The following is a 19,140-nucleotide window of genomic DNA, read 5'->3' on the forward strand; positions in this document are numbered from 1 at the left end:
CCATAAAACACCTTGTTACCCATTCTAGTATCACAGATTACTGGGAGGCTTGGGTTGGAGAGGGGAATATCGGGCATCTCCAGTGCAATCAGATCCTTCCTTCTCTGTGGAGATCAGTACTGCACACATGACTCCAAATGCAATCCCGCTGATACTTTCAGTGTCATGTTCCATTTCTTATGGTTACGAGGGAGAGTGAAACAGCGAGGCGAATGTGAAAGGTGAACGCTGGCTGCCTGCCTTTTGATCGCTGCTGGATCGTTCTGCTGCCAGAGGAGAGAGGCTACCACCATGCTCGGAGAACGTTACCCAGCTTTTCTGCATTTTGGATATGGACCTGGACTACAGACTTTTTCTCAGACTTATAGATTTTACATTACGTGATCTTTCTCATTTTTTTGTGTGTGGGGGGAGGAGGGATTTGGGGGTTTGATGATTGTGCTGCCGTTATTTTCTTTCTTGGTTTCATGGCTATCTGGAGAAGAAGAATTTCAGAGTTGTATACTTTGATAATAAATGAATCTTTGAACCTTTTTTTAATGCAACAACTATGAAAATGAGGATGTTATCTGCCTTCTTCACCATCCATTCTGCTTCTGTGCCATTTTCAAGGAATGATATGGACTTGAACTCCAGATCCCGTCTGTCCATTAACATTCCTCAGCCCTCTACCCATTTACTATATGTGATCAGTGACCACTTTATTATGTACACCTGTCATTAATGCAAATATCTAATCAGCCAATCATGTGGCAGTAACTCAATGCATAAAAGCATGCAGACATGGTCAAGAGGTTCAATTGTTGTTCAGACCAAACTTCAGAATGGGGAAGAAATTTGATCTAAGTGACTTTGACTGTGGAATGATTGTTGGTGTCAGATGAGATGGCTTGAATAGCTTAGAAACTGCTGATCTCCTGGGATTTTCATGCACAACAGTCTCTAGAGTCTCAGAGAATGGTGCAAAAAATATGAAGCACCCAGTGAGCGGCAGTTCTGTGGGTGAAAATGCCTTGTTAAAGAGAGAGGTCAGAGGAGAATGGCCAGACTGGTTCAAGCTGACAGGAAGGTGACAATAACCCAAATAACCTCGCGTTACAACAGTGGTGTGCCAAAGAACAGCTCTGAATGCACAGCATATTGAACCTTGATGTGGATGGGCTACAGCAGCGGAAGACCACGACCATATATTCAGTGACCTGGAGGTACCCAATGAAGTGGCCACTGAGTGTATATCTTACCCCTATCTAACTTCCCAAAGTGCGTCATCTTCCAGAGTCAGGATTAAATTCTGTCTAGCAACACTCCACAGTTTCCCATCAGAACTATACAAGTCTGCTATAGTTGCTCCCACTATCCACAATACCAGCAACTCTTCCAAACACATGGTGGGCCGAAAGGCCTGTTTCTATTGAACCCTGTGACTGTAAATCACACATAAACCCGTGGTTCTTCAATAGAGTGCTAAAGTATACAGTACTGTGCAAAAGTCTTAGGCACATATACTGTATAGAGACGCACACAGTACTGTAGTAATCTTATGTATTGCACTGTACTGCTGCTGCAGCTGCAAAATAAAACAAAATTCATGACATTGGAGAGTGATGATAAACCTGATTCTGATATGGGTCTCTATTGTGGACTGAGAGTGGGAAGGGGGCAGGGAGAGGGGAATCATTGGTGGGAAAGGAGAAAGGGGAAAGGGAACAGGAAGCACCAGACAGACATTCTGTAATGGTCAATAAACCAATTGTTTGGAATCAAATGACATTGCCTGGCGTCTCAGGGCTGGGTGCGTCTGCACCTATGCCTGCCCCCCGCCCCTGTCCCACACCCCTCTTGCAGCACTCCACCCTCACCATTCCCAACATCCTTTACTCCGGCTAGCTATACAAACTTGCTCTCCACTCCATGTTGGTAAGTTCAGTACTGTGCAAACGCCTTAGGCACCCTAGCTAGATATTTGTGCGTAAGACTTTTGCACAGGACTGTACATGTAGGAAAGTCTTGCTGAACCTTTGGTGCAGTCTCAGATGGAATATTGTGTTCATAATCGCTTTGTCATAGGAAGGATGTGAGGTCAATAGAGAGGAGCTAGAAAAGATTTACAAAGACATCCGGGATGAGAAGTTACAAGTGTAGACTAGAGAGACTGGGATATTTTTCTTCATAGAGGATATGGATGATGGGAGATCTGATACAGGAATAAAAAAACAAACAGAAGAAAATCTGCAGATGCTGGAAATCAAAGTAACATACACAAAATGCTGGAGGAACTCAGCAGGTCAGGCAGCAACTAAGGAAAAGAGTACAGTCAATGTATCCATGCCGAGACCCTTCATCACAACTGACTGTTGACTCTTTTCCACAGATGTTGCCTGGCCTGCTGAGTTCCTCCAGCATTTTGTGTGTAGAGGTTTATAAAGCTATGGGAGGTTTGGATAGAATGGAGTGTGAGAAACTGTTTCTGTTGTTGGAAGGATTCAGTTTTAAAGGGATAAGGTAAAGGGCAAGAAGAGGGTTGAGAGTAACGTGAGGGAAAATTTCTTTACTCATCTCCTAACTGTTGTGGAGGCTGGTTCTGGTGGGCGAATTAGATGAATACACATAGAGGGAAAATTTACAAGGCTGAATTTTTATTATTTATTTATTATTTTTATTTATTTCATTTTTAATTTTGTGATATACAGCATAGAACAGATTCTTCTGGCCCAGCGAGCCGTACTACCCAGCAACCCAGTGATTTAATCCTAGCTAATCACAGGACAATTTGCAACAACCAATTATCCTGCTAACCTGTATGTCTTGGGAATGTGTGAGGGAACCAGAGCACCCGGAAGAAACCCACACGCTGACAGGAAGGATGTACAAACTTCTTATAGATGGGATTAAAACTGGACTCCAAGTCTGACAGTCCGAGCTGCGATAGTGATGCACTAACTGCTACATGATTGCGGCACAGTGGCATTGTGCATTGGCAATGGACCCACAAACACTACCTCACTATTTTTTGCTCTATTTTTGCACTACTTATTTTAACTTTTCTATCTATTTCTATTTATAATTATTGTATATTTTATATATTGCAATGAAATGTTGCCGCAAAACAGCAAGTTTCACAAAGCATGTTAGTGATAATAAACCCTATACTGATTTGAAGGGCAACACACACAAAATGCTGGAGAAACCCAGCAGGTCAGGCAATATCTATGAAAATGAATAAACAGTCAACGTTTCAGGCTGAAACCCTTCTTCAGGACTGGAAAGGACGCAGAGGAGAAGCTGGATTAAGAAGGTGGGGAGAAGGGAAGGAGGTCAAGCTAGAAGGGGACAGGTGAAGCCAGGTGGGGATGGGGCGGGGGGGGGGGGGAGAGGGGAGAGCTGGGAGGTGATAGGTGGAAACGGCAAAGGGCTGGAAAAGAAGAAATCTGATAGGAGACAAGAGTGGACCATGGGAGAAAGGGAAGGAGGAGGGGCACAAGGGGGAGAGGATAGGCAGGTGAGGAGAAGAGGTAAAAGACTAGAAATGGGAATGGAAGAAGAGGGAAGGGGAAGGATAAAGATTACATGAAGTTGGAGAAATCACTGCCCATGCCATCAGGTTGGATGTTACTTTGAAAGAATATGAGGTATCGCTCCTCTGACAGTGGCCTTATCGTGGCAGAAGAGGAGAACAGGAATGGGGATTGGAATTAAAATGGTTGGCCATCAGGATTTCCACTTTTTTATGGATCGAATGGAACTGTTCAACAAAGCAGTTCCCCAGTCTACAACTGTCTCACCAATGTAGAGGAGGCTGCATTGGAAGCATCAGGTACAGTAGATAGATTTGCTGGTGAAGTTGTGCCTCACCTGGAAAGACTGTTTATGGCCCTGAATGGAGCTGAGAGAGGTAAATGGGCAGGTTAGCACTTCTGCCACCAGGAGGGAAATTAGTGGGGAGGGACGAATGGAGAAGTGAATCATGAAGGGAGCAACCCCTTCAGAAAGTGGAGGGTAGTGGGGAGGTAAAGATGTGTTTGGTGGCAGGGTCCCGTTAAAGATGACGGAAGTTGCGGAGGATGATGTGTTGGATGTGGAGGCTCATAGGGAGTTGGGTGAGGATGAGAGGAACTCTATCCCTTTTAAGGCTGTGGGAAAATGGGGTGAGAATGAATGTCTGGGAAATGGAGGAGATGTGGGTGAGAGCAGCATCAACGGTGGAGGAAGGGAAACCCCATTCTTTGAAGCAGGAGGACACCTCTGATATCCTGGAAAGGAAACCTCATGTGGGGAACAGAGGCGGCGGAAATGAAGTAATTGAGAAAAGGGAATAACATTTTTATAGGAGACAGGATGGGAAGGGGTATAGTCAAGATCACCATGGGAATCAGTAGGTTTATAAAAGATATCAGTATGACAGTTTGTCTCCAAAGAAGGAGACAGAGAGATCGAGAAAGGGGAGAGAGGTGTCAGAAATGGACCAAGTGAAGGTACCCATATTGAGCTCACCAATATCTTGTCTCCAAATTCCACTCTACCCTTAGGTTCATTTGGTCCATTTCTGACACCTCCCTCCTTCCCCTTTCTTGATCTGAGCTCCTCCGGTACACTGTTCTTTGCTCCAATCTCTTGTATTTCTCTTACAGCCAGTAACTTCCCACAAACATTGATAACTTCCAAACAGGGACAATTTCACTCACCTCATCCTTGAAATGATCACTGAACACAACCTATGGGCTCACTTTCAAGGGCTCTAAAACTCATGTTCTCAGTGTTTTTAGTTTACTTATTTATTTAGTCATTGTATTTGCAGAGTTTGTCTTCTTTCATTCATTGGTTGTTTGTCAGTCTTTATTTGTGTGTAGTTTTTCATTGATTTTATTTTAGTTCTTTGTTCTACTGTGAATGCCTACAAGAAAATTTATCTCTGGGTAGTATATGGTGACATGTATGTACTTGAACAAACATTGCACTGAGGTGTGAATCTTGTCTTGATTCTGTTCAAAAACAAATGCTTTGAATGTTTGGCAATGTCAATACTTCTGAAAGATGCCAAAAAGGGCACTGCTGAAAAGAAACCCAGACCATAGACTAACACGTCAAACTGTAGGGTGCCAATGATGCAGCTTAGTTCTTACTTACATTGGGATGGCTCCTTTCGGTAGGCCCAAAGCGTTGACGGATGACACAACTGATTGTGATGGCAACATGGAGCTGAGGAAGGCAGCAGGCGATTGGCCGGAGTGAGGGGAAGCCCGACCAGCCGAGGGGGATAGGTAGGGGGGCTGTGTCGGGGAGGTGATGAGAGGTGGCGGAGGTGGCGGCAGTGGGTAGGAGTCTTGCGGGTAGAAAGCGGGAGGGCTGTGGACGGGCGGCGGAGGGGGGAGAGGAGGGGAAGGCGAACGGGGGCTCCATGACAAGCCGGAGCCTAGGGGCTGATGCTCGCCCTCCCCCTGGGAAAATGAGGGCAGGGCCACCCGGTTCAAGGGCTTGTGCGTGATGGGCGGAGAGAGGGGTGAGGACAGATTAGAGCCCGAAGACCCGGAAGGAGACAGGTACCCGGCAGAAGATGAGAGACTTTGAGCGGCAATAAACTGCTTTGGCCGAGCGTAATTGAAAGCCGTTGTTTGCTGCATGGCTGGCGACGGAGTGTGGGGGTTCAGCACACTCATTGGGGCGGGGGGCGGCTGGGTGGAATTTGGCGAGCACAGTAAGAGCTCGAGGGTCTGCTGGCCTTGTCTCCCGGCTTGCTGCTCCAGTAGGACCTGGTTCTGCAGTTGCTGTAGCCTCAGTGGATCACTGAAACAGGAACAGACGTAACAGAATATCAGTCAACATACTCGGACTTTGCCCACGCAACATGCCAACTTACACATACTTCCTTATGGCAGAAAGAAAAATCGGTCCATTGGTTCAACACCAGCTCCCAGACCAAAAAGTTCAAATGTTCTAAGTTCAGTTTAGGGATTTGTTGTGGAATAGGCCCTGCTGGCCGTTTGAGCCACACTGCCAGCAACTCACCGATTTCACCCTAACCTAATCGTGGGGCAATTTACGACGACAGTGATGGGTGACGGAATGTGCTGCCTGGTGGTGGAGGCAGTTACACTGAAGATCTTTAAAAGACGCTGAGATAAGCACATGAATGTGAGGAAAATGGAAGGGTGTGGCAAAAGGGATTAGTCTACGAACAAGATCAAATCTGTAGATGCTGGAAATCTGAGCAGCACACACAAAATGCTGGAGGAACTCAGCAAGCCAGGCAGCATCTAGGAAAAGAGTACAGCATTTGATTACTAATTTAATTGGTTCAGTACACACATTGTGGGCCGAAAGGCCTGGTTCCTGTGTTGTACTGTTCTATTGTCTATACATCCGTACTTCACTGTAATTGTGCATAAGATAATCAACTTGATATTATGTGCAAATTTCAGACAGTTTTGCTATATGCGGCAATATTCTTAAATAGTTAGGTCACCACCCCACCCAACTGAAACAAAGCATACAATGGCAACTTCCATTTCTATAGAACCTCTTACACAACAGAGCAATGCATGCTGGAACATTATCAAAGAGAAACAAGCAACGTCAGGGTGGCGTTGGGCTTGTGATTAAGAGCTTGCTCATAGAAGTAGGTTTTAAGGAAGGTCTGGGGAGGAACAGAACATGGTGGAGAGGTTTAAGGAGAGAATTCCAGATGTCAGAACGTTGGCAATCGAAGGCATGGCTGTCAGCATTCAAAATATTAATTCACGGGTGATTGTTCACCCCTCTATGGACATCAGTCACTTAAAGGGAGATTGAGTCATTGAGCAATGTTGTACAGGAACTGTCCTTTCCACTCAATTTGTCCATGTTGACTAGGGGGTCCATGCTCAACTAATCCCATTTGCCCATGTTTGTCCCATATCCCCCTATATCAGCGGTTCCCAATCTATTTATGTCATGGACCAATACCATTAAGTAAGGGATCCGTGAACCCCAGGTTGGGAACTCCTGCCCTATACCTTTCCTGTCCATGTACCTGTCCAAATATCTTTTCAGTGCTGATATTGTACCTGCCTCAACCACTTCCTCTGGCAGCTCGTTCCACAGACACACCACCCTCTAGGTCGGTGTTCTTAATTTTTTTTACGCCACAAACCAATACCATTAAGCAAAGGGTCTGTGGACCCCCGATTGGGAACCACTGGTCTAAGTGAAGAGGTTGCCCCTCATATCTCTGAAATCTTTGCCTTCCCACTGTAAACTTACGCCTTTTAGTTTTTGGTTCATTTTATCTGGGTAAAAAATTGTGCACATTCACCCTATCAATGCTCCCCGTGACTGTATACACCTCGATCAGATCACTCCTCAGTCTCCTGAATCCCAGGCCCTAGCCTGCCCAACCTTTCACTTTAACTCAGGCTCTCGAGCCTTGAGCATTGAACAAAGAACATTCCAGCACCGTACAGGCCCTTTCTCTCACAGTGTGGGGCTGATAAGAGGCATAGACCGAGTGGGTAGCCAGAGACTTTTCCCCAGGAATATGAGGGGTGCGATTTTAAGATGATTGCAGGAAAGTATGGGGGAGGGGGCAGATGTCAGAGGTAGGTTTTTTACACAGAGAGTGGTGGGTGTGTGGAACACACTGCCGGGGTGGTGGTAGAGGCAGATACATTGGGGACATTTAAGAGAGGGCAATTGGATTGGACAGGACAGCATGGGTTATTATAGGGAGAAACTGGAAAGAGGCAGAACGGAGCGATGATGGTGCTAAACGGTGACTCCTTTGCTGGCATCTTCGAAAACAGCTCTATTTCCATCTTTAATATCTTTATTTTTCCCTTTCAGGGTTCTTTTGAAGGCCCTGACCTGGAATTACACACTGAATATGGTTCTTTGTGGGAATGGGATCCGATCTCAGGGTTTTAGAACTGGCCATTGTTTGGCACGCCAAGGGTTCGGTTTAAGTATTTGGCTCAGCTTTGGAATCCTAGGATCTCGGGCCTCTGGAGATGGGTGGACCAAGGGTCGGTGTCACGACAGAAGACCCAGTGTGTTGTCAGGGGAGTTGGAATATCTGTGGCTGTGTGCCCAGAGATTCGTGATCTTTGGACACAGAGCTCGAGAAAAGCGACATGGCGGACTTTTGACATAAACCATTAAGTTGTTTGTTATGTCTCCCCTCTCGCTGTGAATACGGAGACACCTCTTTCTCCCTTATTAGGGAGAGAGAGAACACGTGGTATGTCGAATACTGGGTGAAACCCGAAGTCTTTGGGGTAACTGCAAGTCTGTGTCTTTGCTGTTGCTTTGCTCACGTTGAGTGCTCGGTGGCGGGTGCCGATGCTTTTTTTTGCCGGTGGGGGGAGGAGGATCATTGCTTGCTGCCGCTTAAGTGCAGCAGGGAGGGGAGCTGGGGGGCTTTGAGGTTCTAACATTTGACTGTCATTCATTCTTTGGGACACTCCTCTGTTTTCGTAGATGGTTGCAAAGAAAAAGCATTTCAGGATGTATAGTGTATGCATTTCTCTGACATTAAATTGTACCTTTGAAACAGTACGGAAAACAGTTTCTCACGCCATTGAAACTATGCCAACTGTCAGCCACATACAGTAATTGTACATTACGGCAAGACAGTGGAGGGCTGTTATGAGACAGGAATATTTGGGGCAAAGAGTCCGTATCATAGGGCAGGGAGATGCTGAAGATGTTACTATCACAAGATAGAGGGGTAATTATTACTAATAGGGTACCAAGAGAATGCTCAAAGCAGGTGGCCTGCACTCATAGATAGGCACATAGATGTTAGAAGAATGAAGGACTATGTGAGAGGGAAAGTTTAGATCACGTTAAAGGGTTAGCACAACATTGTGGGCTGAAGGGCCTGTACTGTTTTATGCTCAAAGTTCACAATAAATTAATGACAGCATGCAGTACTCATTAGGATTTGGGTGCTGCACTGTAATGGAGAATTCAGTTCTAGGAACCATTGCTTAACTGCCCCTGCTAAAGATAGAGAGAGGTGTTGACTGGGAATCCACCACAAAAGATAACAGAGGAACTAGTAGCCAGCTCCCTGAGCTGGCTACGTCTGTCAGCTGACATCGACCTTTAAATTGTCAATTAAGTTATGAAAGCCCTTCCTGTTCACACAGCATGTCCAACCACAGTGACTGCGTGTGCAGCACTTGGAAGTTATCGCTCATTGCCTGACCTTCCGGTTGGCGAACACCCGATTCTCCCATGTGAAGTGGGATATAAGAGTTTAAATCTACAGGTAGTCTATTGCGATGGCACTGACATGGTTGAGTGATTGGGAATTTAACCCATACGAGATATTGCTTTCATCAGAGAGCAATTCATGAAAGGGTGAAAGTACAAATGGTTACGGACTGCAGTAAGATAACAGGACGGGGGTCACACAGAGTACAGAAGGAGAGCTGCATCTTCCACTGCTGACAGCACTATCTAATTTGTTCACACTCCCTTTGGTTTTCTCTGCTTCCTTGCATATTGAGATATCCAATAGAAAGGAATAAATACTTGACGTTTCAGTCCAAGTCCCTGACGAGACCCAGCTTGCACTCCTTCCCCTCCCCCCACCTTCTTATTCTGGCTTCTGCCCCCTCCCTTTCCAGTCCTGATGAAGGGCCTCAGTCCGAAATGTTGACTCTTTATTCCTCTCCATAGATGCTGACTGCCCTGATAAGTTCCTCCAGCTTGTTGTGCGCGTTGCTGTGGAATTCCAGCATCTGCACAATCTCTTGTATTTACAGTCATAGGAAATTACAGCTTGGAAACAGGCCCTTCAGGCCATCGAGTCTGTGCTGAACCATTTAAACAGCCTAGTACCATCGACCCGCACCCAGACCATAGCCCTTCATACCCCTCCTTTCCAAGTACCTATCCAAACTTCTCTTAAATATTGAAATTGAAATTGCATCCTCCACTTGCGCTGGTAGCTCACTCCACACTCTCACCACCCTCACACTCCCTCTGAACATTTAACCTTTCACCCTTAACCCATGACCTCTGGTTATCATTTCACCCAACCTCAGTGGAAAAAGCCTGCTTGCATTTATCTTATCTATATCCCTCATAATTTTGTATTCCTCCATGAAATTTCTCCTCAATCTTTTATGTTCTGATATATCAAATGCCTTTTTCAGTGTGCTGCTGGGAGAAGCACTGACGTGACAAGACTGATCATTGATTAAGCAAGCCAGTCATTAACTTCAGGAAGTGGGGTGGACTAGACACCCCTAACTGTATCAAATGTGCTGAGTTGGAGTTGGTTGAGATCTTCAGGTTTCTAGGTGTAAATATAGCCTCTCTTGGTTCAACCATGTAGGTGCTATGGTCAAGGAAGCTCACCAACACTAATATTTCCTCAGGAGGCTCAAGAAATTTGGCAAAATAGTGATCCTCATTAATTTCGATAGATGCACTGTAGGAAGCATCCTATTCAGATGGATCTTTGCCTAAGACAGCCAAGACTTGTAGAGAGTTGTGGACACAGCTCAGTACAGCATGGAAACCAGCCCCCCACCCCACTCCATGAACTCTATGGATAGGAAAGATCTAGAAGGAATCAAACACTGACCAATGGGACCAACACAGGTTGGGATGGACAAGGACAGAAGGCCTGTTTCCATGCTGTTTAACTCCATCTGAAATGCATCAGCTGAATGGGTAATGACAGCATCATTCAAAAGGGGAAATGGATAAATATTTTATGAGGAAATCATTTACACAGCTGCAGACAACAGGCAAGGGAATTGGACTGAGTGTACAGCTTTTTCAAAGAACAAGTACATGCTTAGTGGTGGGGATCTGCCTGCTGTATTGAAAGATTCTTTCATTAAGGAAGCCCTACCATTATTGTGCAGTTAGATTAAAATGATACTCCACCCACCATTCTCTTGAGGGGGCTGGGGTGAGTGGCTTGAGGTGGGGTGGGAAGCTAACAGTCTCTGTTTATGTTCACCAGTGAGGAATAGTGTTGGCCCCCATTAAGTTCATCTCTGCGCATTCAGTCCCACTGATGTTAGGTCAACTAATATTTTAGTGTTTATTCATGAGAAGGGGCCATTAGTAGCAGGGCTAGTATTTATTGCAAACAGAAAGTACACTGCAGATGCTGTGGTCAAATCAAGATGTACAAAAAAGCTGGATGAACTCAGCAGGTCGGGCAGCATCCGTTGAAAGAAGCAGTCAACGTTTCGGGTCGAGACCCTTCGACAGGACTTCGTCCTGACGAAGGGTCTCGACCTGAAACGTTGACTGCTTCTTTCAACGGATGCTGCCCGACCTGCTGAGTTCATCCAGCTTTTTTGTATGTCCAGTATTTATTGTGTTGTTTCCAATTGCTCTTGAGAAAGTGGTAATGGGATGCCTTCACAAACCATCGGTTGAAGGCTCCCCCAAAGGAATGCTGAGCATGGAGATCCGATATCTGGACCCAGCCATGTGAAATGGATATGTGGTACAAATGGTCCCCCTATTTTTTCACATAAACTTGGCATGGTGATCAGAGATCATTTACTCCCCACAAGAATTTATACACAAAAGTAGATCACAGATACACACACACATTTTTGCAGATACTGAAAATTTTGAGCAATACACTCAAGCTGCTGGAGGAACTCAGCAGATCAGGCAGTATCTGTGGAGTGAAATAAGAAGTTGACATTTTGGGCCATGATAGTCAGGAATTCCTGGTAGTCACCCATTTTAATTCTACGTCTCATTCACATACTAGCACATCAGCAGGTCAGACAGCGTCTACGGAGGGAACTAAACAATTGACATTTTAAGCCATAACAGGTGGATTCCCTGGGGGCCACCCATTTTAGTTCCACCTCCCAGTCCCATTCCAATATTTTGGTCCATGGCCTCCTCTACTGTCATGATAAGGCTACTCCATATTCCATTTGGACAGCCTCCAACCTGACAGCATCAACTGTGATTGATCTAACTTCTGGTAATTTCTCCCCTGTCCCTTCTCTCTTTTCTGGTTACCATCTCATGCCTTCTCTTCCCCTCAGCTGCCCATCACCTCCTTCTGGTCCCTCACCTCCTTCCCTTTCTCCTATGGTCCACTGCCCCTCTTATCAGAGTCCGTCTTCTTCTTCAGCCATTTACCTCTTCCATCTATCACCTCCCAGCTTTTTACTTCAACCCTTTCAACCAACCTACTATCCACGTTCCTCCTCATCCGGTCTCACCTATCACTTCTCGGCTTGTATTCTTTCTTCTTCCCCACCTTCTCAATCTGGCTTCTGGCTCCTTCCTTTCCAGTTCTGCTGAAGGGTCTTGGCCAGAAACGTTGACTGTTTATTACTCTCCATAGATGCTACCTAACCTGCTGAGTTCCTCCAGCATTTTGTGTGTGTTGCTCTGGATTTTCAACATCTGCAGAATCTCTTGTGTTTATGATTCCTCTATACTCTGATCATTCGAGTATCTGTCCAGGTGCCTCCTAAATGTAATCATAAATGTGGTTTATGTAGCCACCATTGTGTGAATGGATCAGGATGAGCTGAGATATTCTTCACTCTGTTTTGGTTTAACCTTACCCGGAGAGGAAGACATTGCAGATGGATCCACAGGGAGTCTCCTATGACTATGTGGCTCACCATCTGAGCCACCCTGTCCCCACCACCTTTCCAAAGGGAACTCTGCCACAGAGACTTCTGCTTCTCTGCTTTAGAATCAGAATCAGGTTTAATATCACTGGCATATGTCATGAAATTTGTTTTGTGGCAGCAGTACATTGCACTAAAATCAATACATTAGAATAAGAAGTACTTATAGAAAGAGATCCTTTAAACAAGTAATGCAGAGAGAGAGTGAAAAAGTAGTGCGGCCGTGTTCATGGGTTCACTGCCCATTCAGAAATCTGATGGCAGACGGGAAGTTGGCCCTGAAAAGTTGAGTGTGTGTTTTCAGGCTCGGATACCTCCTCCTTCACTGTACCATGAGAAGAGGGAATATCCTGGGTGATGGATGCCACCTTTTTGAGGCATCCTGCGTTTTGAAGGTGCCCTCAACGCTGGGGAGGCTAGTGCCCATGGTGGAGACAGCTGCGTTTACAGTAGGAATATTGTACTCAAAGAGCAGGACAGAATGCAGTACACTGGCTCAAGTTCAAGTGTAATCCACTCCCGTCAGCTTTACTGAGATGCTTAGAGCAACATCTCAGCGCCATTCCCAAGTCCTGGAATTGCAGCATATTTGCTAATTGCGCGAAAATACCAGAGGAACATCATGTGTGCTGCTCTGGAATTCCAGGATCTCCTATGTCGCTAACTTTCCAAAGCCCTCGGACATTAGCTTAGTAAAAGCTGAATTCAAACTTCTAGCTTTTCCTTCTAGCAAAAATGTGTAACAAAACATAATCAGAATCAGAATCACTTTATTGCCAGTGTGTGAAACGTACCAGAATTGATAATGGTTCAATGCCAAGCATAGATAATACCATAACAGACAACTAATAACAACCAACAACTTACAAGACAACAGGGCAAACAGCCATGGGCAATCAACAATTAGCAGAACAGTTTCATGTGCAAACTTCAATAATCAGACTCAATATAAATGTGAGCATATGTTCGGATTAAATCATTATCAGCAGAACAGGACAGAAGGAAAGACTGTAATGGATGTTGTTCAGGGACGGTTAGGGTGAGTTTTGCTGAGAAACTGGGTAGCCAGAGAGTGGTGAATCTGTGGAATTCTTTGCCACAGGCAGCTGTGGAGGCCAAGTCTTTATGTATATTTAAGGCAGAGGATGATAGATTATTAATTATGCAGGACATGAAGGGATACAGGGAGAAGGCAAGAAACTGGGGCTGAGAGGAAAATTAGAACAGCCATAATGAAATGGCAGAGCTGATTCGATGGGCCAAATGGCCTAATTCTGCTCCTATACTTTATGGTCTACAGGAAAGAAGCTTCGGAGGTGCCGTGTAGTCCTGGTGGTACTGGACTTGTAGTGTCTTCCTGATGGCAATTTGGTGAATAGGTGACTGCTAGGGTGGGTGGAGGCAGGAGTAACTGGATTTGGATTTTGGAATTGACAGTAATTTTGCACTGCAATTTTCCAGTGTGTTTCCTCCTCCCTCCTCTGATAACTAAGGCCACTTTTGAGAGTAAAACTCCAAGAGCAGATATTTAGAGTATGGACCCACCTGGAGGTCTGGGCTACTCTTGATGTTGCCAGCTCAGTTTTACCAGTGTTCTGTGAATGAGTAATTGCACGTGACATTTGTGACTCAAACAAAGAAGGCCTGGCTTTACTCTTCAGAGACCAGAATATGAAACTGAAGAAACGCTTTGTGCTCAAACTTCTGGTCAAGATGGCACTGAGCTGTGGTCTCGGTCGAGATTGTGGCCTCAGACTTCAGTTTTTATTTTTTATTTTTAAGTCCATAGGGGTGGTTTTGGGGACTTAGAGGTCAGGTTAGGGTTAAGGAATGGACGTATGGGGGAGTTAGAGGTCAGGTCAGTTTGGATCGCTCCATGGATTGAAGGCCAGTGATCCCTGTGGATGTGTGTTGGGCCAGCAAGCACTGTGGGCAAAGAGCAGTGTGGACGAGGGCCGGTGACCCTCCAGGTCTGTGGATCTTGGGATCAGAGGTCCATGTGGGCAGGAGGTACGAGGGCTGGTGATCACTAGGTACATGAGTCAGCAACGACAGAGTCTGAGGCGTGGAGATCAGGGTCCCATCATTGGAAAGTCCTGGGATCGATACCGAAGACCAAAGTTGGTGAGTCTGGAAGTCAAAGCCCTGGGTCCGTGATTCTATGAGCCTAGTGAGGAAGTCAGAAACCTGATGTCTGTGAGTCCACATGTCCACTGGGGGCTGGAAACCAGGAGATGGCCTGTTCTGGGACTGGAGGCCCATGCGTCTGTGTGAGTGGGAGTGAGAACAGGGGCTGGTTTTGCTGTTGCTTTGTGTTGTTCTCCTGAGCATTATGGAAATGTTATATTGGTGCCAGAATGTGTGGCAGCACTTATGGGCTGCCTCCAACATATCTTTGGTTGTTAATGCAAAGGACTCATTTCAAGGATGTTTCAGTGACAAATAAATCTGAATCAAAAGTCGTAAACACTGTGTCAATCCCAGATCTGGCACATTGAGACACACACTCAGTGACCACTTCATTACCTGCCTCCTGGACCTAATAAAGTGGTCACTGAGTGTATGTATATTGTCGCTACTGTAGCCAAACAACCTCATGCCTCGATGTCCTGTGCATTCAGAGATGCTCTTCTGCACACCACTGTTCTAACGCTTGGTTATTTAAGTTACTGTCACCTTCCTGTCAGCTTGAATCAGTCTGGCTGTTCTCCTCCAACCTCTCTCATTAACGAGGCGTTTTCACTCACAGATCTGCCACTCACTGGATGTCCTTTGGTTTTCTCATACTATTCTCTATAAACTCTAGAGACTAGTGTGTGAAGATCCCAGGAGATCAGCAGTTTCTGAGATACTCAAACCACCCCATCTATCACAAACAATCAAAGTCACTTAGATCACATTTCTCCCCATTCTAATGTTTAGTCAGAACAACAATTGAACCCCTTGACCATGTCTGCATGCTTTCATGCATTGAGTTGCTGTCACATGATTGGCTGATTAGATATTTGCATTAATGAATAGGTGTACAGGTGTACCTAATAAAGTGGTTACTGAATGTAAGCATTGGAGAGTTTTGTCTCAACACAAAGAAATAGCATTGGGAGTAGACCATTTGGCCCCTCCATTTAAACCTATCTGCCTTACTCCTTATTTATTTTATGCTAGTTCACCATAGGCTGTCAATTTAGAATCAGAATCAGGTTTAATATTACCAACATATGCTGTGAAATTTGTTGTCATTCTCTAATCTCTCCCAAAAGAAAATCTGCACAATATCATAGTGATTAGTGCAATCACTTTCCAGCACCAGTGATCACTGATCAGGAGTCAACATCTGCTGCTGTCTGTGAGGCGTTTGCACATTCTCCCCATGACCGCGTGGTTTTCCTCCGGGTGTTCCGGTTTCCTCCCACATTCTGAAGGCGTACGGGTTAGGGTTAGTAAAGTGGATGTGCTATGTTGGTGCCGAAAGTGTGGTGACACTCGAGGGCGACACTCATCATGATCCTCAGACACAAAACAACACATTTCACTGCCTGTTTCAATGTATGTGTGACAAATAAAGCTCATCTTTATCTTTACAATCTACTTCCTCTTTAAATTCCCTTATCAATCTGTTCTGGAACTCTCTGGGGCTGGGGATTCCAGAGAGTCTCTCACTTTCCTCGAAAATGTTCCCGTGCACCTCTGTTTTAAATGATCATATAACTCGCTCGCTCATTTGGGATTCTCCCACCAGTAGAAACAATGCCTGTATCTTTCAAATAATAGAGAGGAGGTGGGGAAGAGGGATGTTAAATGAGGTACGACAAAGGTTAAGGTATCAGATCGGTTGGTACCATTCTCCCTCAGTACGATGGGGGGTGTTAAACACAAAACTCTTGGCTCAGTGCATGGGCTGACTCAGTGAGGTGAATGATCTTTATCTGGTTCTGTCTTACGTTCTTTTTCCAAAAATGAGCAGGGGAATCTGAGCCAGCGTCTGGATTATCATCAATGATGTAATGCATTAATCGTGTTACTCTCCACAATCAGCCTGCCCTGCCCAGAACTTTCATCTCATTCAGCTTACCTCATTACCTTGAGGGAACGAGTTATGGAGAGAGGTTGAGCAGGTTTGCAACAGAGTGTAGGAGAATGAGGGGTGATCTTGCTGAGGTGTATAAAAGTCTTAGACTGGGTGAACGCATACTTTCCCCCCATCGTCGAGGAGTCAGTAACTAGAGGGCATGGATTTAGGGTGATTACAGTTAACAGAAAGCTTCTGGGGAAGCTTTCACCCAGAAGGTGCTGCATATTTTTTCCCCAGAGTTGGGAATCAAGAGCTAGGGGGTATGGGTTTAAGGTGAGAGAGGATGAATTTAGTAGGAACTTTTCACTCAGAGGGTGAACAGTATCTGGAACGAACTGCCAGAGAAAGTGATCGAGTCAGGTACATTAATAACATATAAAAGGGTACCTGGAGAGATAAAAAGTACCTGAATACAGAGATATGGACCAGATGGGTACCTTGATCAGCAAGGACCTGATGGGTTGAATGGCCTGTTTCCATGCTGTATGATTCTAAGACTCAGTATTCACTTTGGTGTGAGGAGAACAGGCTGTGACCAATAAATGTATATACTCTATAGGTAATACACACTCAGTGGCCACTTTATTATGTACCTCCTGTACCTAATTAAGAGACCACAGAGGGTATATTTATGGTCTTCTGCTGCTGTAACCCATCCAGTTCAAGGTTCGACATGTTGTGAATTCAGAGAAGCTCTTCTGCCCACCCGTGTGGTAATGCTTGCTTTTTATTGAGTTACTGTCGCCTTCCTGTCAGCGTGAACCAGTCTGGCCATTCTCCTCTGACCTCTCTCACTAACAAGGTATTTTCACCCACAGAACTGCCACTCACTGGATGCTTTTTGTTTCTCTCACCATCCTCTGTAAACTCTACAGACTGTACTGCATGAAAATCCCAGGAGATCAGTAGTTTCTGAGATACTCAAATCACTCCGCTTGGCACCAACAATCGTTCCACAGCCAAAGTCACTCAGATCACATTTCCTCTCCATTCTGATGTTTTGTCTGAACAACAATCTGAACCTCTTGACCATGTCTACATGCTTTTATGCATTGAGTTGCTGCCATATGATTGGCTGATTAGATATTTGCATTAATGAGTAGGTGTACAGGTGTAGCTAATAAAGTGGCCACTGAGTGTATGGTAGCAAGACCTATGTGATTTTTGCTACAATCTGGCATGAAGAGAATAGCCACAAACATAACAGATTCTGAAGATGTTGGAAATCCAGAGAAACACACAGAAAATGCTGGAGTAACTCAACCAGTCAGGCAACATCTATGGAGGGGAATAAACTGTCAATGTTTCACGCCAAGTTTGGAAAAGACAGGGGAAGAAGCCTGAATAAGAAGATGTGCGGAAGGGGAGGAGTACAAGCTGGAAAATGATAGGTGGAGCCAGGTCAGGGGGAGGAGAAGGGAATGAAGCGAGAAGCTGGGACGTGATAGGCAGAACTGGTAAAGGGCTGAAGAAGAAGGAATCTGATAGGCTGGGTGAACAGTCAGAGAGCAGCAGAGATTACAAAGTGGGAGCAGTGAGAGAGGGTCTCACTAACTCCCATTAGATAAAGATTTATTTGCTTCATTGACTTACCTCGATGAACTGTAAAAATGAAATGATCTGCATGGATAGAATACAAAACAAAGCTTTTCATTGTTCATTTCCTATGGTGGGGGAGATTAAGACCAGAGGATGCAGCCTCAGAATAGAGGGATGTCCATTTAGAACGGTGGTGAGGAAGAATTCCTTTAGCTGGAGGGTGGTGAATCTGTGGTATTTATTGCCACAGGCAGCCGTGGAAGCCAAGTCATCGGGTATATTTAAGGCAGAGGTTGATAGATTCTTGAAGGGATATGGGGAGAAGGCAGGAGACTGAGGCTGAGAGGGAAATCGATCAGCCATGATGAAATGGCAGAGAAGATTGGATGGGCCAAATGGCCTAATTCTGATCCTGTATCTTATGCTCTTAGAGCCTTGTGTTGGTTCCAAGGTACAGTAAAAATGTCAGTACCAAGATGTTGCTGGTAATTGAAGATCTGAATTATAGGGAAAGGTTGAATAGGTTCGGAATTTAGTCCATAGAGTGCAGGAGAATGAGGGGAGATTAGATAGGAGTATACGAAATTATGAGCGGTACAGATAGGGCAAACGCAAGGAGGCTTTTCCCACTGAGGTTGGGTAAAACAACAGTACTATGCAAAAATCTTAGGCACATACTGTATATGTTGCCAGGGTACCTAATACATTTGCACAATACTGTAGTAATTTTATATTTTGCTCTCTACTGCTGCCACAAAAAAAGCTAATTTCTTGACATCTGTGAGAGGTGATAAACCTGATTCTGATATGAGTCTCTATTGTAGATGGAGAGTGAGAAGAGGGCGATCACGGTTGGGAAAAGGGGAAGGGAGAGGGGAGGGAGTGCAAAGCACCAGAGAGACATCCTTTAGTTTA

At 45.1% G+C, this 19,140-nt stretch overlaps 1 protein-coding gene across 7 annotated transcripts in view; it reads right to left on the reverse strand.

Annotated features, from left to right (window-relative positions):
• Positions 1 to 19,140, reverse strand: part of palld (palladin, cytoskeletal associated protein) — a 490,195-nt gene that overhangs the window by 60,742 nt on the left and 410,313 nt on the right. For all 7 annotated transcript variants that reach the window (XM_073047881.1, XM_073047880.1, XM_073047882.1 and 4 more), the window contains one exon: positions 5,125 to 5,781. In XM_073047881.1, coding sequence (XP_072903982.1) covers positions 5,125 to 5,781 — 657 coding nt within the window. The remainder of the gene's footprint in view (positions 1 to 5,124; positions 5,782 to 19,140) is intronic.

The sequence above is a fragment of the Hemitrygon akajei genome, chromosome 6 (genome assembly GCF_048418815.1).
Source record: "Hemitrygon akajei chromosome 6, sHemAka1.3, whole genome shotgun sequence".
In the NCBI taxonomy this organism is placed as follows: Eukaryota; Metazoa; Chordata; class Chondrichthyes; order Myliobatiformes; family Dasyatidae; genus Hemitrygon; species Hemitrygon akajei.